Source organism: Dermochelys coriacea, chromosome 1 (genome assembly GCF_009764565.3).
Source record: "Dermochelys coriacea isolate rDerCor1 chromosome 1, rDerCor1.pri.v4, whole genome shotgun sequence".
NCBI classification, from domain to species: domain Eukaryota; kingdom Metazoa; phylum Chordata; order Testudines; family Dermochelyidae; genus Dermochelys; species Dermochelys coriacea.
Genome location: NC_050068.2, coordinates 155,428,319 through 155,448,888, shown reverse-complemented (window position 1 = coordinate 155,448,888; position 20,570 = coordinate 155,428,319). Strand labels below are relative to the sequence as shown.

The 20,570-nt window shown below is 44.6% G+C and overlaps 1 protein-coding gene across 16 annotated transcripts in view; it reads right to left on the bottom strand.

Moving 5' to 3' along the window:
• Window positions 1-20,570, bottom strand: part of KDM6A (lysine demethylase 6A) — a 289,478-nt gene that overhangs the window by 140,565 nt on the left and 128,343 nt on the right. For all 16 annotated transcript variants that reach the window (XM_038390659.2, XM_043506376.1, XM_038390670.2 and 13 more), the window contains one exon: window positions 17,318-17,376. In XM_038390659.2, coding sequence (XP_038246587.1) covers window positions 17,318-17,376 — 59 coding nt within the window. The remainder of the gene's footprint in view (window positions 1-17,317; window positions 17,377-20,570) is intronic.

Below are 20,570 nucleotides of genomic sequence, written 5' to 3'. Positions count from 1 at the left end.
AAAGTAAGAAAGTAAGAAAAGTGTATTACATTGCAATGTTTAACTGAAGGACTGTTGTAAGACTCAATTCCTACAGCATTAGGAAAATAACTAAGGCAGTTGGAGCCATGGTTCCTTCTTTTCATGGTTCCTAACCCTTTCGAGTCATGCAAAAACCTACTACAAATTTAAGAGCCACTTTTGACAACTTGTACTGGAACTTATCCAGTTTTATGAATATAAGCAAAACAGTGTTAACGTAGTCATGTCATTGCAATACAATGAAAAACTTACCACAGGAGTCTCAAACTCGCAACCCCACTCCAGCAGTTTTGGGGCTGGGTCTCTCCCTTGACCCCACCCGCCACCCCTGGGCACTCTCCCCAGGCGATTCAAAATGGCCTGGGGCCCCGGCAGCACAGCGGAGCTTAGTGGCATCTGCCTGCTCACTCCACTTGTCTGTCGGCCCCTCCCTGTGGCCCTGGGATGGGGTGGGGCTGTGCCTCTGCCCCTGCCCCGAGTGCCCCTGTGGCCAATGGGAAGCTGCAGGGGCAGTGCCTGGGGGCAGGTGCCACATGGCCCGGTCCACCTTGGAGCCCCAGGTAAGCACCGCACCTTCCAACCCTCTCGCAGAGCCTGCACCCCCATCCCTTTCCCCACACACCCCGCTAGTCCCCAAACTCTCTCCCACAGCCTGCACCCCCTCCCCACACACCCCCAGCCCCCAAACTCCCTCCCAGAGCCGGCACCCCCTTCCACTTCCCAAACACCTCCTCCCAGAGCCTGCACCCCTCCTGCACCCCCACCCCCTGCTCCAGCCCAGAGCCTGCACCCAAACTCCATCCCACAGCCTGTACCCCAGACCCCCTCCCCTACCCAAACTCCCTCCCAGAGATCAACCTCTCATCCCTTCTGCACCCAAACTCCCTCTCAGAGCCTGCACCCCAATCCCCTACCCCACACCTCCTCCCCGACCCAAACTCCCTCCCAGAGCCTTAGGCAGGTGGGGGGGGAGTTTGGGGGGTGGGTTCTGGGCAGGATGAGTGACATTATTAGCTCGCTGGGAAGATCTGAGAACTGGCACTGGCCCTAAGGTAAATTAAGTTTTTAAGACCCCTGACTTAACACTTGCAATCTCTTTATATCAATTCCTCTGCTTATAGTACCATGTTAATTAAAAGTGGAACATTTTTTCAGGTTGATTTGCAGCAGAATCTCTAAGCATTTCCCAACCAATGTTAACAGCAGCCAACAAAAACAAATCAGTTCTTCTCCAATAGTGTAAAATATTTTGCCATTCTGTACAATCCCAAATAAGACTACTTTATTGCATATTATTCCAGAAGCAGACCAAGAACCTTCCTTTCCTTTACTAAGTTGATATATTTTTCCCTCGAGAAACAGTCATCTGGCCTGATTCTGTTTGCACTATATTTACTTTTTAAGTGTCTTTACAGTTTCGATTCTTCATGATTTCACTGAACAGATTTTTTCCACAAAGTATACACAAAAATATGGGTTCAATCTACTCTTCAATAAATGCAAGTCCTTATTTTGGATATGTGGAGTTGTACTTTCTTTATGAACCCTCCTTGTAAGAAGGTGGCATAATTTGCCCTGTTTATTCTTGTAGATTACAGAATGAGGCAGCTGCCATATAAAAATGGGGGGGTGGGGGGAGTCACCGAAGTAAGGAAACTTACGTCACATTGCTGTAGATATCTCTATTCACTGCTAGCTGCTAGGCTTTTGACATCAAGTTGAGCACCTCCTACCAACAGTCCCCTTCTCATCAGTTGGCAAGAGCAAATGCAACAACTGCCCACTTTTGCCAAAAAGGGGCTGGTGGGGTGAGTAGCAGGACTCAGGACAACCCTGTGCAGGGGAGGAGCTCAGGGAATGGCTTGGACCAGCTCCATGTGGGGGAAGGAGGGAGAAGCAGCTTGGGTCGACTCCATGCAGAGGAGCAGGTGGGAAGAGAGGGGCTCTCATCAGCAGCTCAGCTGCTGATGGGGGGAGGGAGGTGGGGAGAGGGACTGAGTGACTCCATCAGTGGGGGGAGAGGAGGAGAGAAGAGAGGTGCAGCAAGCAGAGCTCTGGCAAGCAGCTGGGCCAGCTTGGGGAGAAGGGGAGCAGAATATGCTCACCACCACAGCTGGGTTCAGGCTTCTGGCCTGGCCAGGGGGAAGGGCCTCAGGGGGAAGAAGAGGAATACATTGGAGGGGCCCTGGGTCAGGGAGAGGCAGGGGCCAGAGTTCCAGTGATCCTGCCAGCTGGCCTCAAATTGACCAGAGTTCCCAGGCACAGGGCCCATCAGCCCCTACCGTAATCCACCGTTGTTTCTAATGGGCCTGGTTCTCTGCAGGTAGAACACCAAGGTGCACCTGATGTCAAGGAAGTGCAGTTTCTTGTCCCCAGGAGAGGCATGAGGTTTTGTAAAAATACAGGTAAGTGAACTGATTGGTTGATATGGAATTTCGACACAATCTTGGGGAAGAATTTGGGGTGCAGCCGGAGGGACCGTCTCTTTGTGGAATACTGTGTAATGAGGGTCTGCCATCCTGGCCACTAGTTCACTGACCCTTCTGGCTAAAGTGATGGCTTCTAAGAATGCCACTTTCATGGAGAGGTAAGTCATGGCATATGTCACCAGAGGTTTAAAAGGCAGGCCTATGAGAGTTGACAGGATGAGGTTAAGGTCCCACTGGGGTGAGAGTTTGATGACCAGCGGGAAGCTTCTGAGCAAGCCTTTCATACATCATACTGTCATCAGGTGAGTGCAGATAGCGTGTTCTTCCACCAGGGGAAGGAAAGCATTAACTGCTGCCAGATGTACACAAAGCGAGCTAAGTTCTAAAGATATTGTTTTTAGAGCGAGGAGATAGTCAAGGATAACCAGAATGCCCAACATAGCAAGGGAATGATGGTGGCAGCATGCCTAAGCTGAGAAGCAGCACCGTTTAGCCCAATACCATATTCTGGTCAACTCTTTCCCTGGTCCTCTCTCCTGGACTGAGGCAGAGCATCCAAACACCAGGCCATGAGGTGGAGTGAGCTCTGTTGGGGTGCCTGAGCCTCCCATGGTCTCGAGTTAAGAAATATGGGAATGGGTGGATCCTGATGGGTGGGCATGTGGACCATCTTAGGAGATCCATGAACCATAACTGCCTGGATCAATAGGATTCTAGGTGGATGATGGTGGCTCCATCTCGGTGAATCTTCTGAGCAACTTGAAGCATGAGAGGCATAGAGGGAAAGGTGCATCGGGGGTCACCGGGCCACGGGAACAGGAAAGCATCACCTTCTGAGAATCATTGCCTATGGCTCCCCTGGAGCAGTATGAGAAGCTTTCTGTTCATCTGGAATGCAAAGAGGTCCCACAGACGAGTATTCCACTGTGCAAAGATGTTGGTCAGAAATGTCGTGTATTTCGCATTCGTGATCTGTCAAGGTTCCTTCCCCACTCTGAACTCTAGCGTACAGATGTGGGGACCTGCATAAAAGACCCCCTAAGCTTATTCTTACCAGCTTAGGTTAAAACTTTCCCAAGGTACAAACTTTGCCTTGTCCTTGAACCGTATGCTGCCACCACTAAGAGTTTTAAAGAAAGACCAGGGAAAGAGCCCACTTGGAGATGTCTTCCCCCCAAAATATCCCCCCAAGCCCTACACCCCCTTTCCTGGGGAAGGCTTGATAAGAATCCTCACCAATTTGTACAGGTGACCACAGACCCAAACCACTGGATCTTAACAATGAAAAATCAATCAGGTTCTTAAAAGAAGAATTTTAATTAAAGAATAGATAAAAGAATCACCTCTGTAAAATCAGGATGGTAAATACCTTACAGGATAATCAGATTCAAAACACAGAGAATCCCTCTAGGCAAAACTTTAAGTTACAAAAAGACACAAAAACAGGAATATACATTCCATCCAGCACAGCTTATTTTACCAGCCATTAAACAAAAGGAAATCTAACGCATTTCTAGCTAGATTACTTACTAACTTAACAGAAGTTCTGAGGCTGCCTTCCTGATCTGTTCCCATCAAAAGCATCACACAGACAGATACACCCTTTGTCCCCCCCACCCCGCACTCCAGATTTGAAAGTATCTTGTCCTCTCATTGGTCATTTGGGTCAGGTGACAGCGAGGTTATCTTAGCTTCTTAACCCTTTACAGGTGAAAGGGTTTTGCCTCTGGCCAGGAGGGATTATTTAGCACTGTATACAGACAAGTCGTTACCCTTCCCTTTATATTTATGACATGGTCTACGTAGAGACTTCTGCTTAGTGTGTCCACTAGGGAGTTCTGAACTTCTGGGAGGTATGCAGTCTGTATAGTAACCTGATTTCTGACACACCAGTTCCACAGTCTGACTGCCTCCAAGCATAGGGAACAAGAGCTCACTCCTCCCTGTTTGTTTATATATACATACTATGGCGGTGATATTGTCTGATAGGATTTTCACATGTGGAGGGAGCATATGAGGGGAAGGAAGTCCTTGCAGGCTAGACAAGCTGCTCTGAGTTCCAGCAAGTTTATATGCAGTCTGGCTTCCTGTGGTGTCCATGAATCCTGAGCTGTGTGGCGGTCCAACTGAGCACCCCATCCTGTGTGTCTGTCATAATGGTGTCCCTCGTGGTATGGCCGAAGGGGGTCCCCACCATGAGCTTGGTTGGGTTGGACGACCAAGCAAGAGAGGCGAGAAATCCTGAGAGAACAGTGACTTTGGAGTCAATGCAGTGCCTGGTCAGCTGGTAGGTCAAATGGAACCAGGCTTGTAGGCATCGCAAGTGGAGCCTAGCGAAAGGTGTCACATAGGTGCATGCGGCCATATGGCCTAAAAGGGAAAGGCACCAACACACACTAGTACGGGGCTTGCAGATAATGCAAGCGACCAGGCTGCCCATAACATAGAATCTGTCTGCTGGGAGGAAAACTTGTGCTGAAACCGAGTCTACCCTTGCTCCTATGAAATCTGTTGTCTGTGTGACAAAATGAACTTGTCTACGTTTATGTAGATATGTAAGAAGGAATCAAAGAGACTCTGTTGCAAAGACAACTTCATGTCAGGATTGTCCCACTAGAAGCCAACCGTCCAGGTATGGGAACATGGTATGTCCCTGGCATCACATCTGGGTCGCCACTACTGCAAACACTTCTGTGAAGACCTTTGGTGCTGTCTCACAACTAAACAGGGAGAACAACACTAGGAGAGCTGCTGTCCAATCCTGAACTGTGGGAACTTCCTACATGATGGATGAATGTCCACATAGACATATGCATCTTTTGTGGTGAGAGCTGCGAACCAAACTCCCTACTGAAGGGAGGGATTAAGGATGCCAATGAAATCGTCCTGAATTTCAGCTTCCTGATGAAAATATTGAGCTGTTGAAGGTCCAGGATGGGTCTCTGCCCCAACCCTCTTCTGGGATGAGGAAACATGGGGAGTAGAATCCTCTTCTCTGATATTTAGGCAGGACACTTTCTTTTGCAACCTAGTGGAGTACAAGTCTGCCTCTTGTTGAAGAATCAACTGGTGGGAGGAGTCCAGGAGCAGGGCTAGGGGGGAGAAGTTGTGAGGAGGGAAGAAAAGGAACTCTATGGAATATTTATGAGGGCTAATCTCCAGAACACAATGGCCATGGTGATCTTGCTCCAACTGTGGGCGAAGAAGGTGAGGCGGCCTCCAAAGATGTCAGGTGGTGGAGGAATCTGTGGTGGTGCGTGGGTCTTGACCTGCATGTCAAAAGTAGCCTTTGACCTATAGCTGGAAGTTCATTGAAGATTTGATAGTGGCTGGAGCTCGGAAATGACTCTCTGGGATCTCAGTCACTTGGGAGGATGTTCAGGTAGACACTGGTAGTAGCAGGGACAGGAGGAAGGTGAACATGGTCTGAAGGCTATTTTTGATATTTTCTCCTGGAGGCTGGAGAATAGACTCCCAGGAACTTCAGAGTGGATCTTGATTCCTTCAGGGAATATAGATACTCATTTGTCTTGTCATTGCCCAGATTGGACTCGTCGAAAGGGAGGTCCTGAATGGTATTTTGGACCTCTCTTGGGAATCCAGATGACTGGAGCCAAGAGTCTCTTTGCAGGATATGCCCTGTGACCAAAGACCGGAATGAAGTATCAGCTGTGTCCATCGCAGCCTGGAAAGGTAGCTTTCCCACCAGCCTCCCATCGCCCATCAAAGACTGGAAGAGGGCCTGGTCTTCCACAGGAAGTGTGTCTTTTAACTCTGCCAGTCTGGTGTAAGTATTAAAGCTGTAGTTATCCAATAATGCCTGGTAGTTGGCTATACAAAACTGAAGGCCTGTGGAGGAGAAGATCTTCCTGCCCAGGAGATCCAGCCTCTTTGACCCTTTATCTGGCAGAGTGGATTTCTGCAGGTGCTGCCAAGCCCATTCCGCTGCCGTTTGCACAACTAGTGAATTAGGGGCAACATATGTAAAAAGAAAAATTGGCTCCTTTGGCCAGCACAAAATAGCATCTCTCTGTTCACTTTGGAGTGGGGACACACAATGCTGGTGTGTGCCAAACTGTTCTGGACAGTTCCAGTATGGTCTCATTTATGGGAAGAGCCACCCTGGATGGTCCCTTTGGCTGTAAAACATCCAGAAGACTGTGTTGGGGGTTCTGGGCCTCCTCCAACAGGATTTGCAAGTCGGTAGCCACCCTCTGAAGTAGATCTTGATAGTGGTCATCTGGTGGAGAGGGTGGGTAATAAGGAGGTTCTGGTCGGAATCGCAGGTGCCGGTCAGTGTCATCCTCCTCATACACCTACAAATGGCTGACAAGATGGGGAAGAGGAGATTCTGTACCTGAAGATTCTTCAAGATGTGTGGTCCTTATGTGTATTTCACCTGAGGGTTTACACATGTGCACTATGTGTCTGGAGCCGGAGAATTTGAAAATAGTAGTGTTTGTTTGTTTGCACATGCGCACTTGCCTCATGGTTACGTCTGAGCTGATAAAGGGCAGGGTGGACTGACCACGTCTCCTGTTCCTTCTCCACCGCAAATCGAACAGATCAACAGCAGAGGGGAATGAGAGTGGGAAGTGGAGTACAGATAGGGACCACACATCTCGAATAACTTCTAGTTACAGGTAAATAATCGCCTCTTCTTTTTTGAGTAATGATCCCTATTGTATTACACCACGGGTAACTAATTAGCAATAACTAATTCAAAGGAGGGTGCAAGGATGAGGATGGATTGGTTGAGCAGAGGACAGCCACACAGAATGATGTATCCGTCGCAGAGTTCTGCGCCAAGGCATAATGTGCAGCAAAGGTATGTACCGAACTCTACGTGGCTGACCGACCTGTGTCTCGAAGTAGTACATCGTGGAGGGTGGCCGTACTCGACATCTGGTCTCTTGTGGAATGGGCTCTCACTCAGAAGGGGGAGGCAGTACCAATAACTGATAGATCGTACTGTATCCCAAAATCCACATGGAGATTCTCTGTGTAAAAACTGCTTACTCTAACTCTCTCAGCTATTGTGATAAACAAGGTAGGAGACTTTCTGACTGGTTTTGCCCTCTGCAGGGAGAGGGCCAAGGCCAAGGCCCAGCAGACATCAAGGGAGTGAAGCTGTCATTCTTCTGCCAAGGTGTAAGGCTTTAGAAAGAAAGCAGGTACAGGCTGATTGAGATGAAACTGGGATACAACCTTTCGTAGAAACTTGGGATGTAGGTGCAGGAAGACTTTGTCCTTATGGAAAGTGGTGAAAGGGGGTCCCACCCTCAAAGCCCCAAACTCACCTACCCTCCTCGCTGAAATGATAGCCACAAGGAAGGCAACTTTTATGGAAAGGAAGGACATAGAGTATGAAGACAGCGGTTCAAAGGGTTGTTTCATTAGTGCTGATAGGACGAGGTTGAGGTCCCACAAAGGAGTGATAGGTTCTATGGGTGGAGAAGTTCTGAGGAGGCCTGTCCAAAACCTAATAGTCAACGGGAATGTGTAAATATGGAGTGTTCTTCCATGGGGGTTTGAAGGCGCTGACTGCCACTATGTGGACCTGGAGAGAGTTGAGGGCAAACCCCAACGTCTTCAAGAACAGGAGGTAATCCAAAAGAAGGGGAATCTCCACTTCTCCATTTGGCACCATAGGAACACCTAGTGGACTCTTTCCTGCTGCTTGAAATTGTGTCTTGCATTTCTGATGAACACTCCTATTCTAGTGAAGATGCCAATCCAACAACTATACTCTGAGATGAAGCGTCTACAGATTGGGGATGTCTGATCTTACATTTGTGTTGCATTAGCAGCCCAGGGAAAGTAGAGATGGGAAGTGGGTGCCAGGCTGACATGCGGAGAAAATTGGGAAACCCGAACTATCTTGGCCAGAATGGGGCAATCAGAATGACTGTGGCTCTCTCCAACCCGATCTTGTGGAATACTTGTGGCAGGAGTAGTACAGGGGGTAAGCATGGTTGATCTGGTCCAACCAGCAGAGTATCAGAGCATCACCTTGAGAGTGGATACTGATACCGTTCCCCCCCCTCATCTCCGGAGCAATATGTGCTGCATTTGTTATTGGTGTGGGAGGCAAAATGGTCTCTGGTCGGAGTCCCCAGTGGTTGAAGATGTCGCTTACTATGGTGTCATGGAGCTCTCACTAGTGATCGGCCACGAATCTTCTGCCATCCCTAACCTCTGTTTGCCAGAAGCTGGGAATGGGAGACAGGGGATGGATCACTTGATGATTACCTGTTCTGTTCATTCCCTCTGAAGCACCTGGCATTGGCCGCTGTCAGAAGACAGAATACTGGGCTAAATGGACCTTTGATCTGACCAAGTATGGCCATTCTTATGTTCAATAAAGTCCTGCAGTTTGCCACATTGAGGAAGTCATATTTGGCCAACAAGGCTTGATAGTTTGAAATTCGGAACTGGAGGCTAGCTGACAAGAAGCCCTTGAGTACCAGAAGGTCCAACCATTTGCTCTCCTTATTAGTTGGGGTGGAGCGTGCGTGTTGCTGTCTGGACCATTCAGTTGCTGCTTCCACCATGAGGGAATGGGGGGGGGGGAGGCAGGGGTGAGAAAAGAAACTCAGACCCCTTAGCCAGTATGTACTATCTCTTTTCTGCCCCCTTGTGAGTAAGCATGCATGTGGGTGGGATATGCCAAGATGTTCTAGCTGGCTGGAGAATGGCACTGTTGATCGGCAAGAACATCCCTACTTGGTACTGAGGAATGAAGGATATAGCATAGTATATAGTATAGTCCCCAGGGTAAAGAGGGTTTCCCACCGCATGGGAGTTCAATGTTATACTATACTATGTAAATATTTCTAAACTACAGGATAGCTATTTACAACAAACATATATAATAACTCATTTAGAGACTGGAAGAGCAAAGGAGGACAGGGTTCTGACTCAGGCCATGGGGTGATAAGGCGGCACTGGAATGGTGTTCCCAAGCACCCGCACTTATGCCCTCAGTCAGGAGCATGAGAGAAGATACTGAGCACATGCGGGTCAACGGACACTGCTTGGAAAAACTTCCAGAGTCAGGCACACGGCATGCATCATATCCCACATGTGGAATACACATAGGGACCAGAATCAAAAGAATATATAGTTTCAAGTTGACCTAAAGCTATTTGTGAATTTAACAAGAATTCTCCAAATAGTTTCAGCCAAAAAAAAAAAAAAAAAAAAAAAAAAGAGTTAGGGGACTAGATTCACAAAATATGACAAGAGGGAGGCAGTCGTGTCACTGCCCCACCCCCTTGGTCCGAATAGTCTAGTGGTTAGGCCACTCATGGGATATGGAGAGACCCAGGTTTGAATCCCCAGCCTGCAGTAAGGACTTAAACCCAGGTCTAACCCCTGCACAGGCAAGTGCCCTAACCACCAAGCTATAGGATATTATGGGTGGGTCTCGCTCTCTCCAACTGAAGCTGTTCCACTTTGCATAAAGTATCTGAACAGTAACTGGGCCAAAGAGAGAAAGAATGACACTGAAGACCAGGGATAGATACTTAGGCAAATTTCTGCAACTATGAGGCTGCCCAATCAGGGTAGATGGGTTGAGAAGGCTGTTGCAGAGAAAACTGATTTGGTGGGGGAGGGAAGAGGATATTAAATTGGGTTGAACAGAGGAGTGACTGAATGGAAAGTGAGAAACTAAGGGGGGACTGAGTAGTGACAGAATTCAAGTGTCTCCAGATGTGTGTGTATTTTTATATATGAGGGCCAGATGGCAGAATGGGTTGAATGTATTTTTGTAAGGATGGACTAGTACAGTTTTGCCCAGACTGGTAAATTCCTAACAATTTTTCAAGTATACTATAATGCATAGCTGGTGGAATTCTGCTCAAAAAAATTAAAAATTCTGCACCAAAAATTTATGCTCACAATATTTTAAAATTCTGCAATATTCAGCATATTTTATTTCTCAAAACAATACAATATAATCAATCCAGTTTCAACTATTTTTGTAATTTATTTCAAAATACCGGTCATCAAGTATGTCAACAATACAGACATCAACAAAAAAGATTCCCCCATGAATAGAGAGTTAAAAAAACCCCTACAACAAACCAGTTATAGTTGGGGGGGTACTGGCGGGGGCTGTGTCAAGGCCTCAGAGCCCAGACACCTGCACTCCCATCCCCCCAGAGCCCAGCCGCGGGGAACCCCAAGGCCCAGACACCAGCACATCCAGAGCCTTTACTCCCCCCAACTTCTTTACTGTCCTGCTAGGGGACATAGTGTGGTGCAGCTCTGCCCTTCCTCACCCTTTGCCAGAGCTGGCAGGGTTTCCCAGACCCTCTCCCATCCCCAGGAGAATGAGGAGCAAAAAGCATGCAGCATCTAGCCCCACCTGGTTGGGAGCTCTGCTCACTGTGAGCTGGGGTATGCAGAGTCCAGCAGCCCCTATTGGTGGCCAGCAGTTCAGCAGGGGAAACAGGGAATTCTGCAAAATTCTGCCTGGCACAATGGTGCAGAATTCGCCCAGGAGTAATGCTAGCATGATGAATTCAAGTACAAGGTGTAGCACATACCAGAGACAGCATATCTGGTGGGCAAAGCACTAAGACAGCTGAGTCCACCAGGGAATGAATATGACGCAGCAGCAACAATGTTTTAGCTTAAGTTTCTGAAAACTGACTACTCCCATGTGTCTGGCTCTAGAGGTGGTAACTGTGGTTGGAGGACACAACATGGCCATCCACTGCTCAGACAACACTGGGAGGCCTCTTTTCATTGCAAACATTGCCTCCCCGCTCTGGTGATCTAGGTGGAATAAAAAAAAAGTATTTACTATTGACAGTGGTAGGAAGCCTAATAAAGCTGTGAATAATGCTGCTTTATAACAATTTCAACTTTGTTGCTCTGCTCTAAGATGAGCGAAGGGGAATCGAACTGAAACAAGTACAGTTTCATCAATAAGTTTCATCAACAAGAAAGTATAGTACCTACCTTCAACAAGGAGGACCCGGTCAACTACAGACCAGTCAAGCCTAACTTCAATATCCCAAAATATACTGGAACAAATTAAACAATCAATCTGTATAAACCTAGAGGATAATAAGGAATAGCAAACATGGATTTGTCAAGAGCAATTCATGCCAAATCAATCCATTTGTCCCTTTTCTGACAAGATAACTTGCCTTGTGGATAAGGGGGAAAACAGTAGATGTGATATATCCAGACTTTAGTGAGGCTGCTGACATAGTCCCATACGACATTCTTGTAAGCAAACTAGGGTAACATGTTCTAAGTGAAATTATTATAAAATGGGTGCACATCTGGTTGAAAGACAGTTCTCAGAGTAGTTATCAATGGTTTGATACATTTCCCAGTTTGACAACAAGTGGGATCCCACAAGGGTCTGTCTTGGGTCCGGTACTATTCATTTTTCATTAATGACTTGGAAGATGGCATTGAGAGTATGCTTATAAAATTCGCAGATGACATCAAGCTGAGGCGTTGTAAGCATTTTAGAAGACAGGATTAGAATTCAAAACAATCTTGATAAATTGGAGAATTGGCCTGAAATCAACAAGATGAAATTCAATAAAGACCAGGGCAAAGTACTTCACTTAAGAAAAATCAAATGCACAACTACAAAATGTAAAGTAACTGGCTAGGTGCTAGTACTGGTGAAAAAAGATCTGAAGGTTAGAGTGGATCAGAAATTGAGTAAGAGCCAACAATGTGATACTGTTGCAAAAAATGCAAACATCATTCTGTGATACATTAACTGGAGTATCAAATACAAGACAGGAAGTAACTGTTCTGCTCTATTTGGCACTGTTGAAGCCTCAGGTGTAGTACTGTGTCCAGTTTTGGGCATCACACTATAAGAAAGATGTAAACAAATTGGCGAGAGTACAAAGGACAGCAACAAAAATTCTAAGTGGCTTAGAAACCAGGGCCTATGGAGGAAAGATTGAAAGTACTGGGTATTTTTTATCTAAAGAGAAGAGAAGACGAAGGAGACCTGATAACAGACATCAAATATGTTAAGGGCTGTTACAAAGATGATGGAGATCAACTGCTCTCCATGTCCACCAAGTGCAAGATGAGTCGTCACTGACTTAAACTGAAGCAAGGGAGATTTAGGTTAGATATTACAAAAAAACTGAAGTATTGATAAGCACTGGAACAGGTTACTTAAGGAGGATTTTTAGAACAGGTTATACAAACACCCATCAGGGATGGTGTAAGTATTTTTTGCATCTTGGAAAGCCAAAGATATTGTAAAAAAAGGTTAACAGGATTTCCCAAACTGACTTTTCAATTACTTTTTAAAATGTACCTACTCTTCATTAAAGACATTGCATAAAAATTAATTACAGAACTTACCAAACAATCATCAAAAACTCTTCCTTTTCCCTTTACCCCAGCAAGACAGATACTTACCTGCCATTAACTCACTAACATCCTAATTAACTCACCCCATCCTCAAAAGCCTGCAATCTTAGCTGCATGTCTTGGAGGTAGATGGATGTTATATGCCACACAAATACCCAACTGAACTGGGTGGACTTGCTGCTTTAAAAGGAATGTAGTTTGAGTGACAATTCACTCCATTTGGCAGAAGACAGGTTTGAGGCTTGCCTTGCAATCTACATAGGACTGCAGAAGTAGAGGGCCTCCTAACTGTATGAGTATGGCTACAAAGCAGCTGGAAAATGCGACTTCCAGTTTGGGTAGACCTACAAAATCTTGTGCACTCAGAATAGCCATGCAGCCATGGTAACATGGGCAGCAACTCAGGCTAGCTGCCTGACTATATTTAATCCCACCCAACACCCCGGGTTCACACTCAAGCAGATAGCCTGAGCTGCCACCAATACCTCTGCAGCCATACTGCTATTTTTAGTGTGCAAGCTCGAGCTGAACTAGCTTTTGTATGTCTACTGTGACAAAGTTCTGTCCTTGCCTCCGTGGGTCCCGCGTTTCCTGGCGGATTTCGCTAGCCTCAGAGGCTCACTGTGACCCTCCACGTAACCCTTCTTTCTCTAGAGACAAGGGTCACAGTCTACTGAGCCATTTTCATCATATGCCAGTGAGGGAGGGGAGGAGAAGTTATCCTTCCTTGCACAGTCTCTGTTGTCTCCCAGAATCAGTGATTAAAGAGGGGGAAAAGGTGGGGGGGGGGAGCCCGGGCTCCAGCCCAGGGACCCTAATAGTAGCAGCTGTGGTAGCTAACCTTTTAGAAACATGACATGTACAATTCCCTGGGCTACTTCCCCCTCAGCAGCCCTCACTTCCTCAAGCTCCACTTCACCCTTACCTCAGGGCCTCCTTCCTTGTGCCTGATATGGTGTGTACTACTCAGCCTCTCCAACAGCGCAACTTCTTCCCACAGCTCCTGACATGCACACCCACCTGACTGACTGGGAGGCTTTTAACTAGTTTCAGCCAGCCCCAATTGGCTTCAGGTGTCCCAATCACCATAGCCTTCTCCCTGCCTTCTGGAAAGTTCTTAATTGGCCCCAGGTGTCTTAATTGACATGGAGCAGCTGCCATTTCACTTATCCTGGTACCAGGGATTTGTTTAGCCTGGAGCTAATATACCTATTTCCCACTACTTTTCTATAGCCATCTGGCCTTGCCCCATCACACTACCTAAGCTGAGGGGATGGGGGGAAGACGGGGGAAGAAATCACATCTCCAACTGCTGTGTAGGCATACCCTAATACCCTTGCACCAGCTCCAAGGATACTGTGATTCTCTCTGATCTGAAAACCCTCCACAAAGGTTTTAAGAAATCAAACGCACTTTGTGATTTCATATGCATTGTCTACACTAGCCATTTTCCCCCTGTAATTTCCCACTGTTGTTACCACCAAATGCAGATTTCCCAATATAGCAATAGTAGAGCACTAGTAATTGCCAGTGTTTTAACCACATCATCTAGAGAGACTGGGGGCTAGTCTACACTGGCAACACTAAAGCGCTGCTGCTGCAGTGCTTTAACATGGCTTGTGTAGTCACAGCAGAGCACTGGGAAAGAGCTCTCCCAGTGCTCTAAAAAAACCCACCTCCACAAGGGGCATAGCTCCCAGCACTGGTGCACTGTCTATACTGGAACTTTACAGCACTGAAACTTGCTGCGCTCAGGAGGGTGTTTTTTTCACACCCCCGAGTGAGAAAGTTGCAGAGCTGTACATTGCCAGTGTAGACAAGCTCTAAGTGGGACTAGATAATGTAATGATTAACATGATAGCAGCCAGTCAACACTGGTGCTCTTTTGAGTGTGCTGCATAATCTGCAATGAAAACTTCGCAATCCTGCAAGTAACACTGAAGAACTGAGCTAAGGCCCTAGTCTACTAGCTTCTTAGGCCTCCCAATCGTTTGTCTTTGTCCCTACATATAATTGCATTTAAGATTTGGAGAAAACCAATCTGAATGTGCTAAAAAAATAAAAATAAATAATGGTTTCCACTATTTTGATAGTACAAACTATGACACAACATCCTTTGCAAACAGAATAGGGGTAGATCTCTATTTTGAACATTATATGCTAGAAGATAAGAAAGGGACTCAGGATTGCACTCCATAAATCATATATTGGCCTCTTCTTCCTGTTCTATGCTCAGCCCTAGACCTTTTTAATCTGGGACCAATCATGTTGGCTAAATAATAGAAGGTAATAGATTTTAAGATTTTTCTGAATCCTTTTTTGGTTTTGTCCTCACGTGGTTTAGGTTCATTCTTGTTAATCATATCAAGCCAAATTTCCAATGAGACTATCGTAATAAAGTCACCAATCTAATCTGTCAAATCCCTTGGAAACTTCCATTAATTACTTTTGTAAATTTAGAGCCTGTTTGTAGATTGTTATGCAGATTGTGTAGTATGGCTCAGCAACAGCAACATTCAAAATATCTCTGTTGCAAAATGAAACTCAATGTTTTGCTCTCCACCTTCAATGGACTTTTTAATTCAATAGCACATTTGATTTAGGAGACTAACTTCTGCATTTTGAGATGGGCACAAATGCTTTTATTACACAAATTTTACTTTAGAAAAAAGCATCAGATTTTATAACTTCACATCATCAATCATTTCTTTCTGACCACTCCCCTTTAACTCTAGGCATGCTGAGTCAAGTAAGTTCACACAGTATCTTGTAATTACTCAACAATTATCACCCATTTACTGTATTGATCAGCAGCTTTCACATTTCCACACTTGGTCTGAGAAACAATCATATAATGAAGTCAACACTCAAGAAGACTGAAAAATAAAATAAGCTAGTCAGCTTTATATAGATACATTATGATGTGCACTGCCCACTTTCCAAAAGCTTTTAGACTGTAGCAAACTAAGCCCTATAATAGTACATCACTCCATCCATTCCCTATTTAACAATAAATGAAAATTCTTTTAATCTACTAGCCCAATACTCTCTCCAGTCACCAATGACTTCACCCATTCTCCTTCCCCTCTCAGCTTACAGACAATTCTGTCATTTTCTTCTTGTTTCCTAGTTGGGAAAAAAACCAATAAGACCACCACTTCTCTTAACTTTTTAGGATACTCATTCTGAGATACAAATTAGAGTCTATTGTTTCTACTATCAAAAATTTTCAAATACATTAAATTTGCGCCAAGCTCAAAAATGAACAAACCAGAAGAATAAAACACACTAAGTTGTTTTTCCCCTAGAGAAAAAACTGTTACTCACCTTCTCGTAGCTGTTGTTCTTCGAGATGTGTTGCTCATATCCATTCCAATTAGTGTGTGCGCACGCCACGTGTACAGTCGTTGGAAAGTCTTTCCCCTAGGAGAACCACTTGGGTAGGCTGTGGAGCCCTCTGGAGTGGCGCCTTCATGGCGGTGAATATAGGACCCTGCCGAATCAGTGCCTCCTCAGTTCCTTCTTGTCGGCTCCTCCGACAGAAGGGAAGGCGGGTGGGTTTGGAATGGATATGAGCAACACATCCCGAAGAACAGTTACGAGAAGATAAGTAACCATTTTTTCTTTGAGTGACTGCTCATATTGATTCCAAGCAGGTGACTCCCACGCCGTACCTAAGCGATGGGGTCGGAGTTATGGAATCATGGACTGGAGCACCTCTCTACCGTGCTGGGAAATTGTGTACTGAGTGGCAAAATTGTGCTTTGAGGACCACATTGACACCCTACAGATCTCTTGAATAGGCATCTGGGCCAGAAACACCATTAATTAACTATAGCTAAACTATCAAAACCAGAAGACTCTAAATGATAAGAACCAGGGGAACACTTGAGAAAGCAAGCCAACGCAGTTCCAACAACTGTCACGGGTGGTAAGAAGGAATGAGGAAGCGCCAGGTCAGCAGGGTCACATATTGAGCATCATGGAGGCGCCACTCCAGGGAGTTCCACAGCTGACCCGACCAGTGCTGTCAGGGAAAAAAAACTTTCTGACAACTGTGCACATGGCGTACACACACCTACTTGGAATCGATATGAGCAATCACTCAAAGAATAAAAACAGTTTTTCCCACATCCCAAAGGCAATGGTTCCCAACCTGTGGTCCACAGACCACCAGTACTTCACAGCAACCCATATGGTCACACTGGAAACAGAGAGCCAGCACACCTGATGATTCATATTAAAGGAAACTAAACATACATTAGCTTTCTATTATGTTTTTCCTTTTAAGAAATTGCCATAGTTGCCACAAGTTATGTTATGGTATCTTAAATGGGAGAGATGATATCCAGGACAATCTGTCGCTTAAGATCTGATCAAGACTATGAAAAGTTTTAAATCCTCTGAACAGAATGTGAGCTGGCTTTGAAACATTCACATTGTAACAAAATATAAACAAAAGCATTCTGATGAAGTCAGGATTTATTCACACTTACCACTGAAATGCATTGTACTGGAAGTAGACCAAACCAAGGCCATATAAAAAGGCAGCATTCTGTAAAGAAAAGAAACACTGTTTAAAACTCATAAGCATACATACATTAGGGAACTTCAAACCTATATTTCTGCACATTCTTAAATACATGGCTGATAGAAAGGCTGTCGCCAATATCAGGTACTCTATTTAGGGAGGCTCTTAACATGATAGGGGGCCAGAGGGGAGCAGATTTAAAAACAAATGTGATTCACCAGAAAGCCTGAATTTTCATTCTGAATTTAAGACCAAAATGCTACTTATAGAGCCATTTAATAACAAAAATATCTGAGCATTCTTACATTAGTGAAACTGAAGTGGGATATTCTGTTTTGTATTAGAGGAATGAAGGGGAAGGTAGGATGGACAGAAGTCCTCAGTTTAAAATGGGAAGATGAGAGAAAACATACTACTACTATAAGTAGTACATTTAGAATATACAATTTTTTATTTCAGTATTTAACTTCTATACTACTAAGATAACCCTGAAATTTGGCTTAAGAAAATTCCATTTGTCACTAATACTAGGGGAAAGGCCATCAAGCTTGATTCCAAACAAGTAATTATATTTCTTATTCACCAATCATCAATTTATCAGTAGCTTTTCTGCAATTCACAAGTCTTAATTTATTTCCCTGCTTTGTAATACTATTTACATGGGGGAAGGGGGGGGGGGGGGAAATGCACCTATGCAACATAACCCTTTTCTAAGAAACTATTCTTTTTAAAGAAATTGATCCTTAGATCCCAAGGCGATAAGGCAAAATTTAAGGCTTTTTTATTGGACATTTATTAAACAAGTGTAAGTAATTGGATAAACGATTACCATGTATTTACTAAAAAATTCAAAACTATTACATAAATCACTGATGATAATGATGCAGCAGCAATATACTCAAGTTTTTCTGTATTGGAGGTTACCACCAGGTTATAAGACAGAACTTGATTACACTAGCCACAACATGTTTCTGGAGGACTGTCTTAAAAAATGACAGACAATTCCGTTTTTATTAATATTAAGAAACCAAAACAAGCCGAAGTTTGAGTATGTGCTGGAGGATCATCAAGCGTGAGATCTGATGGACCAAGGATGGCAGGAAGTTTCATAGCCAAAGATTCCTCAGGAGCATCGTGTGTCTAACCTCATCCTATTTATATTAAGAGAGGATCCTTTGATTCATCTACCTTAGATATTCCCACCTGTTGTGGTACCTCGCAGGAAGAGGCACAGTCAAGACAGAAATCCAACAAAACATTAACTAGAAGACAACTGGTATCCAATGCAGTTCAAGGAGCAGTGTCGGTGAGAAAAACAACACATAAGGGGATCCCACCTATTTCTGCATCATACACAATTTCCATATAGTTCCAGAGTGAGGTGAGGGAATGTCCCACATCACAAGACACTTTCAAAAGGAGTTGAGTAGGACCACATCTGCAGCAACAAATAGATTCAGGGAATATTATGTGCTATTAGCATAAACTATGGTGATAGATGTCATATAAAAGAACCTAAACAGAATATAATAGCATATAAACGGCAGTCAGAGCTGCTAGTCCTGCTACTGTGAAACCAACTATGAGCTTTACAAAAGTATCAACTGACATTTTTAAAGTATTTCTGGCCCTCTGGTTGAAAAGGCTGAACACAACTAGGATAAAAGATCCTTAAATAAGAACATAAGAATGGCCCTACTGGGTCAGACCAAAGGTCCATCTAGCCCAGTATCCTGTCTTCCGACAGTGGCCAGTGCCTGGTGCCCCAGAGGGAATGAACAGAACAGGTAATCATCAAGTGATCCATTCCTTGTCGCTCATTCCCAGCTTCTGGCAAATAGAGGCTAGGAACAACAGCCCTGCCCATCCTGGCCAATAGCCATTGATGGACCTATCCTCCATGAATTTATCTAGTTCTCTTTTGAACCCTGTTATGGTCTTGGCCTTCACAACATGCTCTGGCAAGGAGTTCCACAGGTTGACTGTGCGTTGTGTGAAGAAATACTTCCTTTTTTTTTTTAAGCCTGCTGCCTATTAATTTCATTTGGTGGCCCCTAGTTCTTGTGTTATGAGTAATAGTAAACACTTCCTTATCTACTTTCTCTACTCCAGTCATGATTTTATAGATCTCAATCATATCTCCATTTAGCCATCTCTTTTCCAAGCTGAAAATTCCCAGTCTTATTAATTTCTCCTCATACAAAAGCTGTTCCATACCCCTAATAATTTTTGTTGCCCTTTTCGGAACCTTTTCCAAGTCCAACCTTTTTTGAGATGGGGTGACCATGGATTTATATAGAGGCAACATGATATTTTCTGTCCTATTATCTATCCCCTTCTTAATTATTCCTAGCATTCTGTTTGCTTTTTTGACTGCCACTGCACATTGAGTGGATGTTTTCAGAGAACTATCCACAATGACTCCAAGATCTCTTTCATAAGTGGTAACAGATACTTTAGACCCCATCATTTTATATGTTATAATTGGGATTATGCTTTCCAATGTGCATTACTTTGTATTTATCAAATTTAAATTTAATCTGCCATTTTGCTGCCCAGTCTCCCAGTTTTGAGAGATCCATTTGTAGTTCTTCACAGTCTGCCTGGGACTTAACTATCTTTAGTAATTTTGTATCTTCAAATTTTGCCACCTTACCCCTTTTTCCAGATTATTTATGATGATTTTATTCTTACATTACTGATGCCTTTCAAGCATCCTTTAACTATGAGCTGAGGAAAAGGACAGGACTGAAGTAGTGGAACAGTTTATAGCACTATGCTAGGGTAGTTGTTAAAAACCATTGAACTGAGAAAGACACAAAGAGTTTCTTGCACCTACAGTAAACAATTTGCAAAGCACAGAATCCAACTAGCAATCCTTTATTTATTTAGGAAGTCCTATCTGTGGATATCTCAAGCTTGGTAAGGCACTTCCAGACATCTTCCATGGGAGAGGCAGTGGAGAGAGCAAAGTCTATTTTGAGGTTAAAGGAATAGATCTCCCTGAGCAGAATGTCAGACCTGGAATGCCCAATCCAGGAACACAAGACAAGGGGACGCCCAACCTGGGGAATGCTAGTTGAACTCTTAAGGGGAGAACTCTTAAGTCCTAGACTAGACGTTTTGGAGGAGCCACAAGTTCCTCAGCCACTCCCACAACCTAGCATAAATTCTCCTGGGCAGCAGGGAAATCCCAATAGTATGCTACTGCTGTGGTA